Source organism: Gouania willdenowi, chromosome 7, assembly GCF_900634775.1.
Source record: "Gouania willdenowi chromosome 7, fGouWil2.1, whole genome shotgun sequence".
NCBI classification, from domain to species: domain Eukaryota; kingdom Metazoa; phylum Chordata; class Actinopteri; order Blenniiformes; family Gobiesocidae; genus Gouania; species Gouania willdenowi.
In genome coordinates this window covers 38,750,050-38,767,137 of record NC_041050.1, presented here as the reverse complement: position 1 = coordinate 38,767,137, position 17,088 = coordinate 38,750,050, and the positions used below count along the sequence as shown (strand labels likewise).

General features: G+C 38.7%; 2 protein-coding genes and 1 long non-coding RNA gene across 5 annotated transcripts; 2 read left to right on the top strand and 1 right to left on the bottom strand.

The window, feature by feature from the left end:
* Window positions 1-1,201: 1,201 nt before the first annotated feature.
* LOC114466613 (zinc finger protein 239-like) lies at window positions 1,202-4,811 on the top strand. 2 transcript variants are annotated; one of them, XR_003674454.1, is made up of 3 exons: window positions 1,259-1,396; window positions 3,242-3,370; window positions 3,636-3,746. XR_003674454.1 is itself a non-coding variant. In XM_028452192.1 (2 exons), exons 1-2 carry the CDS (start codon window positions 1,255-1,257, stop codon window positions 4,598-4,600), a joined length of 1,107 nt encoding a protein of 368 aa, XP_028307993.1. In that variant the 5' UTR covers window positions 1,202-1,254; the 3' UTR covers window positions 4,601-4,811. The 2 variants fall into 2 exon arrangements, 1 of the variants encoding a protein (XP_028307993.1); XM_028452192.1 differs by lacking the exon at window positions 3,242-3,370 and having other exon boundaries at window positions 1,202-1,396; window positions 3,636-4,811.
* A 1,223-nt stretch (window positions 4,812-6,034) lies between these two features.
* Window positions 6,035-13,698, top strand: LOC114466629 (uncharacterized). 2 transcript variants are annotated; one of them, XR_003674458.1, is made up of 3 exons: window positions 6,035-6,591; window positions 12,707-13,448; window positions 13,529-13,698. It is a non-coding gene; the product is annotated as an uncharacterized LOC114466629 (long non-coding RNA). The 2 variants fall into 2 exon arrangements; XR_003674457.1 differs by having other exon boundaries at window positions 6,035-6,638.
* LOC114466616 (oocyte zinc finger protein XlCOF6.1-like) lies at window positions 11,906-16,651 on the bottom strand. The gene is made up of 2 exons (XM_028452199.1): window positions 16,445-16,651; window positions 11,906-13,413 (listed from the first exon to the last, which is right to left on the bottom strand). The coding sequence occupies exons 1-2, from the start codon at window positions 16,584-16,586 to the stop codon at window positions 12,542-12,544; spliced, it is 1,014 nt and encodes a 337-aa protein (XP_028308000.1). The 5' UTR covers window positions 16,587-16,651; the 3' UTR covers window positions 11,906-12,541.
* Window positions 16,652-17,088: the final 437 nt, after the last annotated feature.

The following is a 17,088-nucleotide window of genomic DNA, read 5'->3' as shown; positions in this document are numbered from 1 at the left end:
TATACTATATACTTTATATTATTTATACATGGAAATGCAAAGTAGTTCTAATAGAAATTGTTCCATTCTAAACCTCTGTGGCCCACCTTAGATCAAACTACTTGTATTTGGCCCCTGAACTAAAAGGAGTTTGACACTCCAGGACTAAAGCAGTGGTTAAACGGTGTTATTCTTTAATTTACTACTTTGTATGCACTCATTTCATAATACAGGGGCAAACTCTACGCCTGAATTAAAAAAAAAAAAATGTAATTAATATATATTTCATAAGTAATGTAGTTGTCTTTATCACATTTTATTTGGCATTAGTAAATAATTGTACACATTTACAGATATTGTACATGATATGAATAATAACACGTGTTATGATGGATATTTTGCACAATAGGTGTTTCTTCAGGTTTGTACTTATTCTTTGATGTACCTCGGGCACAAAAAGTGTGTGAACCACTGGACTAAAGCAACATACAGTAGATCAGCTCAACATAGATCAGCCCTGCTGATGATCTAGATCATCACATCTATGCAGACTCCTCCCTTATCTGTGAGCTTCACCTGATCAGCACGCTCACATTAAAGGGGCGGAGTTTGCATCGTCTGACCAATCACAGAAATCTATGTTTCCTAATGGAAAATGTTGCGTCATGTGTCCATTGTTATTATTACTATTATTTCTGTCCTCTTCTAACAATGAGAGGGTCATTTTACAGAGAGAATTGATTAGTCAGGGGCGGAGCTTCTATATTCACAGAACTTCACCTGCTCAGCATCTGTTGCCATGGTGATTAACTCTGGTTAGAAGTTATAACCGGTGTCGTAGTATGGAACACACATGGAATAACCCTGAAGTTACCTCCAGGATACATAAAACAACCAGGGATATGTTAGTTTTTTGTGAGCAGTTGTGTGTATTTCTGCTGTTTTGCGTGGGTTTTTTGTTTTGTTTTGTTTTTTTGTCTTTCTGTGCGTTTACCCGAACTTTAGTCCCACAAATATCCCAGTTGAAGAAAAGCATGAAACAGGAAGTGACGTCACATTCAAGTGTAGCAAAGAGGATGTAAACGGTCGTTTTAAAGCCTTCAACATTAACAAAGTGAATCAGAGAAAATCTCTTTTCAGTAGCTCCTCCCACTCCTCACCAGAGGGCGGAGCTAAAACTCCTTCCGCTGTTTACACACCGACATTAAACTGTAGAAGAAGAAAAAGAAGCGGAAGTAGGTGTTGTGTTGTGTAGTGTCTGTGTCAGTAGTGGTCATGTGTTCCTCTGAGGCTCTCAGAGAGTTTATCAGCTGTAGATTAACAGCTGCTGCTACGGAAATATTCACTGTTTTTCAACAAACCATCGATCAGTACGAAGAGGAGATTAATAGACAGAGAAGACTGTTACACACACACGGTCAGTAACACACACTGTTACACACACACTGGAAAAGGATTTTGTCAATATCATGACTTAATAAAAATAAAATAATTTAAAGCTTTTATTTTGACAGTTAAACTACCATTTTCAGGGGGAAGGAATCCAATGATATCAACATAAATATCAATTCTAGATTCTGCTAGAGTAAGGCAGCATTGTATGAAAGTAGAGACTATTATACTGTATATACAGTATGTATATATATATATTAGAGCAGTAACAAGAAACCATTTTCAACCCCCTGATAATGAGATCACACGTGAAACAAAATATGTAAGATCCTCTACTTTTCACCCCAACTGTTTATTTAAGGGATTTTCTAATGGTGACTGTTGGGGGTGTCCTGATCCGATATCAGATATCGGTCCGATATTAGCTTAAAAACAAATATCGGATTAAAATTTTCGGATTTTTCAATTTTTTTCAATTCATTTTTTATTTATTTTATTCAATTGTAAAATACTGTGTATATTATGTTTAAGGTTAAACATTATGTAACCAATTGGTTAATAATAAATGGGTCAGTTTTTCTCATCCCTACTGTTGCTGACTGTTGTTCTCTGTTTGAGTGACATCACTTGACCAAGTCTTTTCCAACATTTCACACTAAAAAATAAGTAATTAATAAAAAAAAAAATAAATAAATAAAAAAAAAAGAGTGAGGGGAAAAAAAGTATGTATGACTCATGCTGATATCGGATCAATATCGGTATCGGCCGATACGCAAGGTTGCAATTTTGGTAAAATATCGGAAATGAAAAAGTTGTATCGATACATCCCTAGTGACTGTCCTCACATGATAGAGAAGCTCATCATCATCATCTGACAGAACAAACATCTGTATTTATATTTACCCATGGACTTGTATGGGACGTAAATGTTGTTTAAGAACCAAATATTGATGGACCTGATTTGTCTATTTTAGTTCCTCCTCATGTTAAATATGGGCTTTGTTTGTTGCATTGTCATGGCACCTATGATGGTAAACTGCCTGATGTGTACAGTGTTTTTTTGTACAGTTTTGCGGTCATGTTTGGACCAGAATGTCGTTACCATCATGCACATTGGCCCTCTCTTCCATTATGTCCAACACATGCTAGCAGCATTGGATTCCTTGGCCCTGAAAATGATAGATTAGCTGTCAAAATAAAAGCTCCAGGTTATTTAGACGCTGAGATTTTGACAAAAATGTTATTCGCGGCAGCCATTTTGGTAAATCCAAGATGACAAATCAAAACATTGCTTTTCTGATTCCTTATACTATAAAGTTTCCAAAAATATATAGTTTTCATACTCTCCACAAAAATCCAACGAAAGTTAAAATTTAAACATAACCTGACTAAAATGTAAACACATTTATACAAATACTGTGAAAATTATCATGCATTTATCAATTACTATGAGGAACAACTGCTCCATTTTTATACAGTATATGCATCATCATTTCAACAAAAAACGTCTTATATTTTTTTATTTTAAATTAGAGACCATGTCGGTCACAATGAAGCTGAAAGTGTTTTATGTGAATACACGGCACTGCCTCATACAGAGGGAAACCATCCATTAGCATTAAAGACTTAAAATTAATGTGGATTTTTTTTCATAATTCCTGCCCTATGCTTCTTTAAAAATGAATAAGATCATGATAATGTTTAATTCTGACTTTAAATCAAACCTATGACGATAGAATCATTGTCTTATTACGTGTTTAATGTATCCTGTATTTTTAATGAGATGATCATCTGTAATAATATGTTTCTATAAGTTTGGAGACAGTCGCAGTGTGAAGCATCCTGATGATAAAACATTATCGCTTTTCAGGAGGAGATCAGTGTGCACGGAGCAAGTGTCTGCAGCGTTGGACGTGACATCCAACAGCATCCAACAGCACCGACAAACTATTCATCAAACACAGTCTCACATGATGAGTTGATTTTTATGATAAATTGAGTAAATAACACCAACTTTATCCCTTTAATACTTTCAAAATGTTCAAACTAAACGTGTCCTCCTCTCACTGCTCAGTAACAGATGATGTCACATCCTGTTGGGCTCAGCATTGGTTTCTATTGGCTGTTTATTATCATATTATTTTTATATCATTATTATGTGACCAGCGTTCACATCCTGAGGTTTGTGCTGATGTCAACAGGAAGTGCTCGTTCTCCTTCTTTCTCCACTGGTTGATGACTTTCTTCTTTTTCTGTCTCCGTAGATCTACCACAGCTACACATCAGTGAGGATGAAGAAGAACCTGTTCACATTCCAAAGGAGCAGGAGGACCATGAAGAACTTCTACTGACCAAAGAGCTCCACTCTGTTCTGGTATCGGATCATCAGATCTTCTCCAACACATGCTCTTCAGCTCAGGATCTGAAACAGGAAGTCCTGGACTCAGAGCAGGACTCCGAGACCTTCACGTCTCAGGATCCTCCAGGAAGGATTTTCTCTGATGAAGATTTCACATCCCACGTTGATGAAGAGCAGCGTTCTTCACATGAAGCTCCTTCTGTGGGCCAACCAGGTGGAGAACCAGGTGAAGAACCAGGAGTTGTCCATTCATCCTGGTCACTGAAACCACGGCCACAGGTCTTCCTGAAGGAGAAACCGTACACCTGTGACCTGTGTCCCCAGAGCTTCCATCAGCAAAGAGATCTGTTGGAGCACCAGAGCATTCACAGGAAGGAGAAACCTCACCGTTGTGTAGCGTGCGGGAAAAGCTTCAGCGCTAAAAGGGAAATGCGTTCCCACGCATGTGAGAGACCGTACATGTGTGAGACATGTGGGAAAGGTTTCTGTGTGGAAAGTAAACTAAACATTCACAGGAGATCGCACACAGGAGAGAAACCGTATTCCTGTGAGGTTTGTGGGAAGTGTTTGGCTAACCCAGACACGCTAAAGCTTCACATTAGAACGCACACAGGAGAGAAACCATACTCCTGTCAAATGTGTGGGAAATGCTTTCCCGCGAGACGCGACCTAAAGCGTCACATGACGACGCACACAGGGGAAAGACCATACTCCTGTCAGATCTGTGGGAAAGGTTTTTCCAGACAACAGGCTCTAAATGTCCACCTGAGGGTTCACACCGGTGAGAAACCTTACAGCTGTCATATATGCGGGAAAGGTTTCACTCAAAATATAAACTTAAGGACTCACACCAAAACTCACACGGTCTAGAAAAGACGTAAATTGTTCCTGAAGCTCAGCAGGAAGTGTCATTTTGTCACATGACGAGAAATAAGTCGGAATACGAATTGGACACAGGAAGTAAGAACAGGCAGAGGAAGGACGTTCAAATGTTGTGAAATAAAGACCCTCAAACTGGTTCTTTTGGTTCTTGTGGTGGAAACACTTCAGATGCTCGATGAACTTCAGCAGATTTTCCAACTCAGAGATTAAAAAAACTTCTACCATAACATTTAGGAGTCGTTTTGTTTTGTGTTTGTGTTTTACTGTTGTGGGTTTTTGGAATCATTTTGTGTATTTTTGTCTTTTGTATATTTTTATTGTCATTTTATTTGTGTATTTTTATAATGTTGTCTTATATGTTTTCAGAGTAAATTTTGTGTATTTTTTCTGTTATTTTGTGTGTTTACTTTGGGGGTCACACAATATTAGATGCAGGGGTGTCAGTTTCTCATGTTTGATGTGGTTCAGCTGTGGAGACGTCTTCCTGATCCATCCCATAATGACTCCTGAATCCAACCTGAGATACGTTGACGAGAGTCACTAGAGACTCACTGACACATCGTTTTGCTGCCACTAGAGGGCAGTAAATGATCATTTTTCTCCAGTGTTTCCTGATCAGATTCAGGTTAAGGCAGCGTGTCCTTTCCTATCCACTGTTCCTTCACCCCCGGAAGTGTAGTAAGGCATGGAAATTGAGAAATGGAACTTTTTTTTTATTTGAGATAAGGTTATCATAAGACCCTAAAAACTAGTTTAAATATGATTAGCACACTTAAACTAGGGTTAAAATGCAGTAAGGCATGAAAAATGAGAACAATTTGAAAAACACAAATAATGGATTTAAGACATTAAAAAAAAAATTTAAAAAAAGGACATAGGACAAACATCCAAAATCGGAAGATTTGGGGATTATTTTTTTTTGGAGATGAGTTTATCATAAGACCCTAATAACTACTTTAATTTTGGGTTAAAATGCAGTAAAGCATGAAAAATGAGAACATTTGAAAAAATACCGAAAATCGGAAGTAAGACATAAAAATGAAAACTTTTTTTTATTTATTTTTTGTAGATATGTTTATCATAAAACCCTAAAAACTGGAAATTTGGAGATTTTTATTTATTTATTTATTAAATAAAATTATCATAAGACCCTAAAAACTACTTCAAATATGATGATCACACTTAAACTGGGGTTAAAATGCAGTAAACCATGAAAAATGACATCATTTTACAAACATCCAAAATTAAAGGTAAGGCATAAAAATGGAAAATTTGGGGATTTTTTATTTTTTATTTTTTTAGATAAGTTTATCATAATGTAATGGCCATTTTATGGCTATATACAAGTATGGGTCTTAAATGAGTGTCAGACTATATTTGTGATGCCACTTCCGTGACAAGGGTTTGTTGTTGACGGTGGAGCTCAAACGGTTTCTGACCACAACACCAGAAATACCATGAACACTGTTTGGTGCTACACCATGTGAAGACCAGAGGTCGAGGTGAACTGATGGTTTGATGGACACATTGGTTCGGAATCAATTAAGCATAAAATAAAGAGAAAATAAGCATATATCAAGAAGTTGTACGTGATTTATGTCAACCAGACAGTGAAAGGTGTACACGGTATATTCAGCCCTTTAAACCCATCAAGGTAGACAAGTAGTGGATTTGGCTTTTACACAAGTCAGAAACCTGCTCACATTGGGAGACTGGGTCTCATGGACGCCAGGTACGGAGCGAACCGAGGTGAAGATCGCATCCGTGAGCCGAACGAACAGAGCTCAGCGGCTGGAAGACGGAAGGAACGAAGCGGAGCGAGGCGGCTGCGGACGGCGCGAAGGATCGCTGTTATGTCCGGCAACAACAGCAACCAGCCCGCTGATTGGTGTCAGTGAGGATCAGAGAAAACGAGGACGCTGACGTTTGCTTCCTGAAGACAGCGGGACGAGCCTTGGCTGCAGATCTGTAAGGTGGAGGTAGGATTTGGGGTCCAATGTGGTCCGTGTAACGCTACAACTCAAAGGTGACAATTTGTTTGCTTGCACACTTATCCCGGGATTAATCAAATGCTTTGGTTTTCAATATCAAGTGACTTTTTTCTATCAGTTTTCAGTTTGAGCGATCTCAGCCATGGATGCGCATGCGTCAAAGGACAGACCCTGAGCATGTCACCAACACTGACACTAACTCTGAAGTTGTAAAATCAAAGCGTGTGGTGAAATTAACTGCTAAAGCACTTGCTGCAAAGCTTGAAACGTTGCAGGAGGAAAGAAAACACAAGCTAAATAAGGCCAGCGATGTACGAAAAAGATTAAATGAATTAATACTAGAAGGCAAAAATACAGATGTTCAATGTTCTTCAGATTACCTGGTTGAGTTTTGTAAGGAAGCTACATGTGTTCATGATTCTTTAATGTGTTTATTGGATGAAGTCGAAGGAGAAAACACGACATGGTTCAAAGCTAAAATGATCAGTAACAATTAATGCATTTCTTACATTCATACTTATCAAGAGAAGAAAAAAGAGTAATAAAAACTATTAAACAAAGTAATCCACAGCCAACGGAAAATTGGTCATTTCCACCAGCAAAGAACTCAGTAGACTCAAAAACACAGCTACAAAAGCTACTCTTCAACAGTTAAGACATCCACAGTCAGCTGAGGAGAGCGAGACAAACCGCCATCTTTAATTCTCAGCCTATAGATAACAGCCAATTTGGAGTCATATGTGACATTATGCAAAAACAAAATGAAATTACATCGGCACTAGTCCAACAACAACGTTTAATGGTTTTGCCAGCAAGAGATATTCCTGTATTTAATGGTGATCCACTTCAGTATATCCCATTTCTAAAAGCTTTTGAACAAGTGGTGGAGGACAAAGTCAGCTTGTACTACCTGGCACCGTTTACCAGAGGTCAGCCATTGGAGCTGATACGTAGTTGCCAGCATATGGAAGCTGGCGAAGGTTATGCTCATGCAAAGAGGCTGCTTCATCAGCATTTTGGCAATGAGTATAAAGTCGCTGCTGCATATTTGGAAAAGGTCATAGCTTGGCCCACAATAAAATCAGAAGATGTGACTGCTCTACAGGCTTACTTCCTTTTTTTACGCTCATGTTGTAATGTAATGGAAAGGCTGCAGTACATGCAAGAGTTAAATATACCAAGCAATATGAGAGCGATCATGTCCAAGTTGACATTTAAGTTGAGGGAACAATGGAGAACAACTGCACACAACATATTGGAAACCCACAACCACAGGGCATTATTTCAGGATCTGGTTGTGTTCATTGAAAGACATGTCATAATTCTCTCTGACCCTTTATTTGGTGACATTAAATATGGACCAACTGGGAATTCACAATCAAGGTCAGTCAACAGGATAAGTTCACAATCAGGAAGTAAGTTTAAAGAAAACAGTTTTGCCACCAATGTTGTTACTGTGTCATCAGCTGAGGAAATAAGAGGTGAAATGGCAACCACACATCCTCACAGCTTAACAAGGAAGTATAGGTGTGTGTGTTGTGCTCAAAGTCATTCATTGGAGGATTGTCAGCAATTCAAACGGAAGAAGCATAGGGATAAAATAAGCCTTTTAATGGAAAAGAAGCTTTGCTTTGGCTGTTTAGGTGCTGGGCACATTAGCCGTGACTGCTTTAAACGCTTGACATGTAGGAGTTGTGGTGCAAATCATCCAAGTTCACTTCACATTGAAACGGAAAATAAAGTAAACACTGACACTGAACCACCTAAGGAGCAGGCAGCAGAGGACAACTTAACACCTCATGAAACCCGTGGTCATACAGGGGCCGGTGGAGAACGTTGCTTTCTTTCTATTTTGCCAGTTCAGATTAAATCAGCCAAAGGAGATCGCATATTACACACATATGCCTTCCTGGATCCTGGTAGTTCTGCCACCTTCTGCTCAGAGCGTCTCATGAGAAGTCTCAATGTAGTTGGAAGACAAACACAGTTTCTGCTGCAAACAATGGGTCAGGAAAAGGTTGTGCCATCATATGTGTGTGCAGATTTAGAAGTATCCGTTTTAGAGACTAATAGATTCTACAAGTTTCCTCAAGTCCTAACACAGGAAAGGATGCCTGTGAGTGCAGACAACATGGTAACTGAAGAAGATACAGCAAAGTGGTCATATCTGTCAAAGGTGCACATTCCTTGTATACAGGCTGAGGTGGACCTTCTTATTGGAAGCAATGTACCAAAGATGTTGGAGCCATGGGAGGTCATAAACAGCCATGAAGATGGTCCATATGCTATAAGGACAGCATTAGGATGGGTCATAAACAGTCCTATGACATCAAATTTATCAACAGCTTTGGTTAACAGGATTTCTACATTGAAGTTGGAAAAGTTGTTGTGTGAGCAGTACAACCACGATTTTAATGAGAGTGCTACAGAGCAGAAGGGCCTGTCAAGAGAGGATGTACAGTTTATGAAAATAATGGAAGATTCTGCAACACTGGAGAATGGTCACTACAGTCTAAAATTGCCCTTTAAGAAGGAAAGTGTTTTTCTGCCTAACAACCGCTCTGTGGCAAACCAAAGGTTGCTGAGCCTGAAGAGGAAATTTCTCAGTAATGAAAAGTTTTATGAGGATTATAAGGCTTGTCTCAATGAAATGATCAATAAAGGATATGCAGAGCTGGTGCCTACAGATCAGCTGGATTGTTGCACTGGGAGTGTTTGGTACATTCCCCATCATGGCGTACATCACCCAAAAAAGAGGACATTGATAGTGGTGTTTGATTGTGGTGCAGCATTTAAGGGAACATCACTAAATGAGCAGCTGTTACAAGGTCTCAATCTTACCAGCACCCTACTCGGAGTCCTCCTCAGATTCAGGCATGAATCAGTTGCAGTTATGGGAGACATACAGTCCATGTTTCATCAGATGAAGGTGTCGGAGGAGGACAGAAATTTCCTACGGTTTCTATGTTGGCCAGAGGGAGATCTCACCAAGGAGGTGTCTGAATTTCGAATGACCGTTCATCTATTTGGTGCTGTATCCTCTCCAAGCTGTGCTAGCTTTGCGCTGAGAAAAACAGCAGATGATAATCAGTCCAGTTTTCCATCTGAAGTGATTCGTCAAGGAGAACTTCTATGTGGATGATTGTTTGAAGAGTACAGGCTTGGAGGAGGAAGCTTCACTTTTGGTCAAACATCTAACTGCTCTTTGTCAGAAAGGAGGATTCATTCTGACCAAATGGACGAGCAATAGCCGCCACATGCTGCAAACTGTTCCTGAAGAACATTGAGCTAAAGATCTGAGAGCACTCAATCTAAATCGTGACAACCTGCCTGTGGAACGAGCTCTTGGTTTGCTGTGGTGTGTCGAATCTGACAGTTTTAAGTTCAAGATGGACGTTCCTCAGAGGTCCAGCACGAGGCGCGGAATGTTGTCCATATCAAGCTCTGTGTATGATCCCTTTGGGTTTCTGGCCCCAGTTGTATTACCTGCTAAAATGTGGCTACAGGAGCTTTGCAGGAGAAACATTAGTTGGGATGAAACCATACCTCAAGCCATGCTGCATCAGTGGAACTATATAATGTTTGTTATTCTGAAAATGTTCACTTATTTGTAAATATTGGAATTGTTATGCTTGTATATCATCACAATTAGGGGCCGGTGTGTAATGGCCATTTTATGGCTATATACAAGTATGGGTCTTAAATGAGTGTCAGACTATATTTGTGATGCCACTTCTGTGACAAGGGTTTGTTGTTGACGGTGGAGCTCAAACGGTTTCTGACCACAACACCAGAAATACCACGAACACTGTTTGGTGCTACACCATGTGAAGACCAGAGGTCGAGGTGAACTGATGGTTTGATGGACACATTGGTTCGGAATCAATTAAGCATAAAATAAAGAGAAAATAAGCATATATCAAGAAGTTGTACGTGATTTATGTCAACCAGACAGTGAAAGGTGTACACGGTATATTCAGCCCTTTAAACCCATCAAGGTAGACAAGTAGTGGATTTGGCTATTACAGACCCTAATAATATACTTTAAATTTGATGAACACACTTAAACTGGGGTTAAAATGCAGTTAGGCATGAAAAATTAGAACATTTTGAAAAACACAAATAATGGATTTAAGGCATAAAATTTTTTTTAAAAAAATTGCATTTTTTTTTTTGAGAAAAGACCATCATAGGACCCTAAAAACAAGTTTAATTATGATGAGCACATTTAAACTAGGGTTAAAATGCAGTTAGGCATGAAAAATGACAACATTTTACAAACATCCAAATTCAAAGGTAAGGCATAAAAATGGAAAATTTGGGGATTTTTTTTTTTTTTTTTTAGATATGTTCATCAGAAGACCCTAAAAACTAGTTTAATATGATGAGCACACTTAAACTGGGGTTAAAATGCAGTTAGGCATAAAAAATTGTAACAATTTGAGAAACACAAAAAAATGGAGTTAAGGCACAAAAAAGAGAATTTTGGATTTTTATTTTTTATTTAGATAAGACCATCATAGGACCATAAAAAAACAAGATTAATTATGATGAGCACACTTAAACCAGGGTTAAAATGCAGTAAGACATGAAAAATGTAAGGCATAAAAATGGAAACTTTTTGATTTTTTTTTTTAGATATGTTCATAAGACCCTAAAAACTAGTTTAAATATATAATGTAAAAATATGTTGTATAGTTTTGCACAGTCTAACTACTGTTTATATTTATATTGTTTTTTTTCTAGTTTATTATTTAATGTTTACACTATTGGAGAGAGCACAGTTCACCAAGTCAAATTCCTCGTGTGTATAACTTGGCCAATAAAGTTGAACTGGTGTTAATATGCAGTAAGGCATAAAAAAATGAGAAAACTTTATAAAAACACAAAAACATGGAAGTAAGGCTATAATAAGGCATAAAAATAGATTTTTTTTTGGAGATGTTTATCAAATGACCCTAAAAACTACTTAAAATTTGATTTTACTAACACACAAAATAAGAGGCAAAGCTATAGTTAGGCATAAAAATGTCATTGTTATTTTTTTGATTGAAATGATTTATTGTTGATTGAAGTAGTGTCCTAAAATGTGCTTAAAGAACATGAGGAACGATGGAAAAATCACTTTATTAAGTTTAACTTTCACAGACTTGACACAACAAACATCAAAGGAGCTGAAACACAAAGTGGACCAAAAAGTGTTTCTATAAAACCTTAAAAGCTGATGAATGATTTTAGAAACTTTACAAACTTTAAAGCCTTAAAGAAGAAACTTTCTGCAGAAATGTTTAAATTTTTGGTTCCTTTAATAAAGACTTTAAAATAATTTCTAATATTTTCCATCCTTTGCTACAGGAATGTTTGGCTTCTTAGTTTCATTTTAAAGGTTCTCAGACAGGTACAGAAATATGAGAAATACAAATATTTGTGCAGCTTAAAAAGTGGAAAATTGAAAAACACTGAAACATTTAAAATAAATTCTCCAAATTTTTCAAGACATTTTAAAATAAACTCATTAAGAATTATTGATAGTTACCGTTTATGTTCCAAACTCTCACGTTTAGTTCTTAAAGTTTAGATTTAGAAGGTGGAGTTTCTTTTTTTATTTTATGGTTGAACATTAACATGAATACTTACATTTAAACAATAAAAATATTATAAAGAGTCCCACAATTTAAAGATTTAAATTTAAAAAAAAGGTTTGATTTGGTAAATTTTAGTTCAATTTATGACAATTTACAACCAAAAGCATCAAATCAAACAACTTCACGTTAAACTTTTCTAAAACCATCATTAGAATTTTACAAACTTTTATTTTTATAACAGTTTGATTGTCAGTTAAAATGTTTTCACACAAAATATGAGACCATTCAAGTTTTTAAAACCATATTATGATTATGTGTGTGTAGATGATAATATTGTTGGATTTAAACTGATCTCAGAGTGAACACTGGAACGGTTCCCAGGGCTCACAGGAGTATTGTTTCTCCTCTGTGTGACTCTGTAGATGAAGCATCAGGTGATTCTGCTGATTAAAACCTTTCCCACAGGTGGAACATGAGAACGGTTTCTCAGCTGAGTGAGTCTTGTTGTGTCTCAACAGGTTACTCAAGTCTCTGAAGGTTTTCCCACAGATCTGACAGCAGCACGGTTTCTCCCCCGTGTGAATCCTCATATGGACCAACAGGTGACTGCGTCTGCTGAAGCTTTTCCCGCAGGTGTCACAGGAGTGTGGTCTCTCTCCCGTGTGGATCCTCTTGTGGTTTATCAGCGTGCTCTGCTGACGGAAACGCTTCCCGCACACAGGGCAGAAGTGTGGTTTTTCTCCTGTGTGGATCATGGAATGTTGTCTGAGCGACGACGGGTTGGTGAAGCTCTTCCCACACGTGACGCAAGAGAACGGCGTCGCTTCCCGCGGCCTCTTCAACACTTGGGAACGTTTGTTGCAGTCGTCACAGTGAGGTGGTTTATGTGAACGCTGCAGCTCAGTAGAGATATTATAAAGTCTCCCACAGATGCTGCAGCAGTACGAGTCCTGATCCATCTGTGAGCGACTGAAGGACGGGAAACTGTGAACGCTGACGTGAGTCGGTCCAGATGTTCCAGGATCTTCCAGCTGCTCCTCGCTCTGCGTTTCTGTCTCAGTGAACGATGATGAAGATTCTCGTGTGTGACGGCGCTCACACTCCTCGTCTTCCTCTTTGATCTGGATCACTTCTACTGCGCTCTGCTCAGGCTCAGCTTCATCTTTCATCTGTTCTTCCTCTGCGTTTGGTTCACAGAGACCATCAGGCTGTTCCAGAGCTTCATCTGAAACACAAAATAAACCACAGGAACAAAGAGAAGTTAGTGCACGTCACCAATTCCCTTTATAACATTAGGTTATATTACAAGTTAAGAATAATTCATCCTAACCATTTTACAGAAAACATTATTACGTCAGTACAACCTGCCCGGAACAACCACACATCATCACCACCTCGTGAAGTTGGAGGAGGAGGAGGAGTCACAGTTCCAAACAAACTCAAGCATGAAGAAGAAGAGCTGCTCCGAGGTGCAAAAGAGTCGTCCTGGAAATGTATAACCCTCCGACAGCCAAACGTATGAAGTAAAGCTAAAGTTTTTTAATCTTTGTTCCTTCCTTACTTTAAAGTCTAACGTTCATATGTTTAGGTGATGATGAACGTTATTACTCTTGCTCTCGTAGCGACGAGGGAAGGGGCGGCGCTTATGCGAACGCCCGTCAGTGACCAGGGACCCTTATGTTGTAGGCATGCCACCGCGCTTTCCGAAAATGTATAGTTTATGATACTCAAAATGAGGGAAACATTGTTATTGGGTTGGATTATTATTATTATTCTTTCTTTGTTTCCTGGTGTCGGAACCAACTCACCTATTTTTCACCCATTGAACCAGTTCTATTCTAACAAAATTCAATCGCGCGCTTCTCTAACTTCTGGCTATTTTCTGATTTTAAAAATGCAAAAATTTTACTTGCCAGCGCCCCCAAGTACACCAAAAATGCATTATGAGATAGGAATTGCCAAAAAAATTAATTAATTGTAGAATCATGAAAATTGACACAGAAGTAGACCACAACGAGACAAGTAAAACATATTAAGACCACGCCAAAAATGCTCTCATTTGCACATACGAAGTCGGATTAGTTAAACTCTCGGCCCTTAACCAGCTCAATGTGGAAAAACGGGCATTGGTGCGTTGGCGCCCCCTACAGAGTAAATACAATTTAATATGGGTCAAACGTATTTCTCCTAGGGCGTTTCACTGATGGGCTTAAAATTGCTGGAGATCATCTAGAGAAGTGGGACATCAAAAGTTATCTGTAGATTTTTGATCATTTGCATTTTGGCCAAAACCTTTTGCAAATTTATATTTTTTTGAAAATGCTCCCATTTGCACATACAAACTTTGATTTGCATTAAATGTAAATCAGTTGTTAAACTGTTGGCCCTAAACCAGCTCAATGTGGAAATACAGAAATTGGTGCATTAGCGCCCCCTACAGAGTGAAGACAATTTAATATGGGGGGTGAAAAAATAAAAAATGTTTGGAATTTTTCACAAACTTCTGTTTTGGCCTCTCAATCAAAAAAGTCAAGGAGACGCATGCTCATTGACTAACACAATTTTATCGTGTTATTTTCTATCGGGAAGGCTGTTTATCGCCGCTTGCTGCTATATTTATAATTATGCTTGGTGTGTAAATATATACATACAGTATATAGGTCTTTCACTAATAAATATTCACACATACTGTACAGACAACACATAAATCTTTTCTGCTACTGACCAGTGGGATTTTACGCTGAGTCGTGGCAGGGCATGAGCATGAAAGCACAGCACGTGCACTCAGCGTCTGTGTGAATGAATGAATTCTGTGATGTCATCGTGCACAGTTTGTCAAATTGTTGCACATTTATTTTATGGTTCACGTGTTAATTTTCACACGTGGCTTCAATTTACCGCCATCGCCATCATTCCCCCACATCTGTGTCCGGAGGTCAGAGGTCACGTCCCCACGCTCAGTCTCACGTTACGTTTATTTTTATGAATCACAAGTTTGCGTAGAAATATTTCAGTCAGTAACATGTGAACAGATGTATCCTTCCACCTATCTAACCAATCACTGTCTGTCTGCAGCGCAACATGAAGATCCTCTCACCATCAGCTCTGACATCACGTCTGAAACATGTCACATGACTGGTTCCGTCCTCCAGTGAACTCAAGGACAGACACTGATAACTGACCTGTCTGTCACACTCCATTCCACTTTGGTTCCGGTGTTTCTGACGTAAATGTTCTCAGATAAATAAAGTACTCTCCCCTCTTCAAACGTTACATTCACTCCCTGTGTGACTGTTAGCTAATGTTAGCATCACCAGGAGGCGCTACACACGGTTTATAGTGTTTTTACACAAACATGAAGACAGAAGAAGAAGAAGAATTAGAATTCTCCTGTTGGACTCACAACATTTAGGCTGTGGCTATTGATACGGAAACGTTTGGGTCACGTGATAGGTGCACCACGTGACTTAAAATTCCGTCAGTTTTATTTCAGCTCATATTTATTTTTATTGACAGTGTGTGTGTGTTACTGACCGTGTGTGTAACAGTGTGTGTTACTGACTGTGTGTGTAACAGTGTGTGTTACTGACTGTGTGTGTAACAGTGTGTGTGTTACTGACCGTGTGTGTAACAGTGTGTGTGTTACTGACCGTGTGTGTAACAGTGTGTGTGTTACTGACCGTGTGTGTAACAGTGTGTGTGTTACTGACCGTGTGTGTAACAGTGTGTGTGTTACTGACCGTGTGTGTAACAGTGTGTGTGTTACTGACCGTGTGTGTGTAACAGTGTGTGTGTTACTGACCGTGTGTGTGTAACAGTGTGTGTGTTACTGACCGTGTGTGTGTAACAGTGTGTGTGTTACTGACCGTGTGTGTGTAACAGTGTGTGTGTTACTGACCGTGTGTGTGTAACAGTGTGTGTTACTGACCGTGTGTGTTACTGACTGTGTGTGTGTGTGTAAAAGTGTGTGTTACTGACCGTGTGTGTGTAACAGTGTGTGTTACTGACCGTGTGTGTGTAACAGTGTGTGTTACTGACTGTGTGTGTGTGTGTAACAGTGTGTGTTACTGACTGTGTGTGTGTGTGTAAAAGTGTGTGTTACTGACCGTGTGTGTGTAACAGTGTGTGTTACTGACCGTGTGTGTGTAACAGTGTGTGTTACTGACCGTGTGTGTGTAACAGTGTGTGTTACTGACCGTGTGTGTGTAACAGTGTGTGTTACTGACCGTGTGTGTGTAACAGTGTGTGTTACTGACCGTGTGTGTGTAACAGTCTTCTCTGTCTATTAATCTCCTCTTCGTACTGATCGATGGTTTGTTGAAAAACAGTGAATATTTCCGTAGCAGCAGCTGTTAATCTACAGCTGATAAACTCTCTGAGAGCCTCAGAGGAACACATGACCACTACTGACACAGACACTACACAACACAACACAGACACACACGGACCCTTTATTCTTCTTCTACTACTTCCGCTTTTTCTTCTTCTTCTTCTACAGTTTAATGTCGGTGTGTAAACAACTTTAGCTCCGCCCTCTGGTGAGGAGGTGAAGCAGGAGTTTAACGGCGCATTAAATCTACAATGACGGAGGAGCTTTTAAAAAATAAAAAAAGATTTACGTACCTTTATTTAACATGATAAAATGTGGGTTTTAATCAAATACCATACAAGTATTCTAGAAAATTAGGAATTCTGTAGCAAGACAATAACATTGGTTAAATAAATAAATAAATTAGAAATGGCACCCATTAGTTTTACCCTTTTTCTGCAACGACACCAAACTCACCATGTTTTAACCTATTTTCATCACTTTTTCTTGCCATATTTTTTGCTACTTTTAATTAATTTTTGCTACATTACTCCCATTTTTTGCATCACATTTCAATGTCTTTTCTGCACG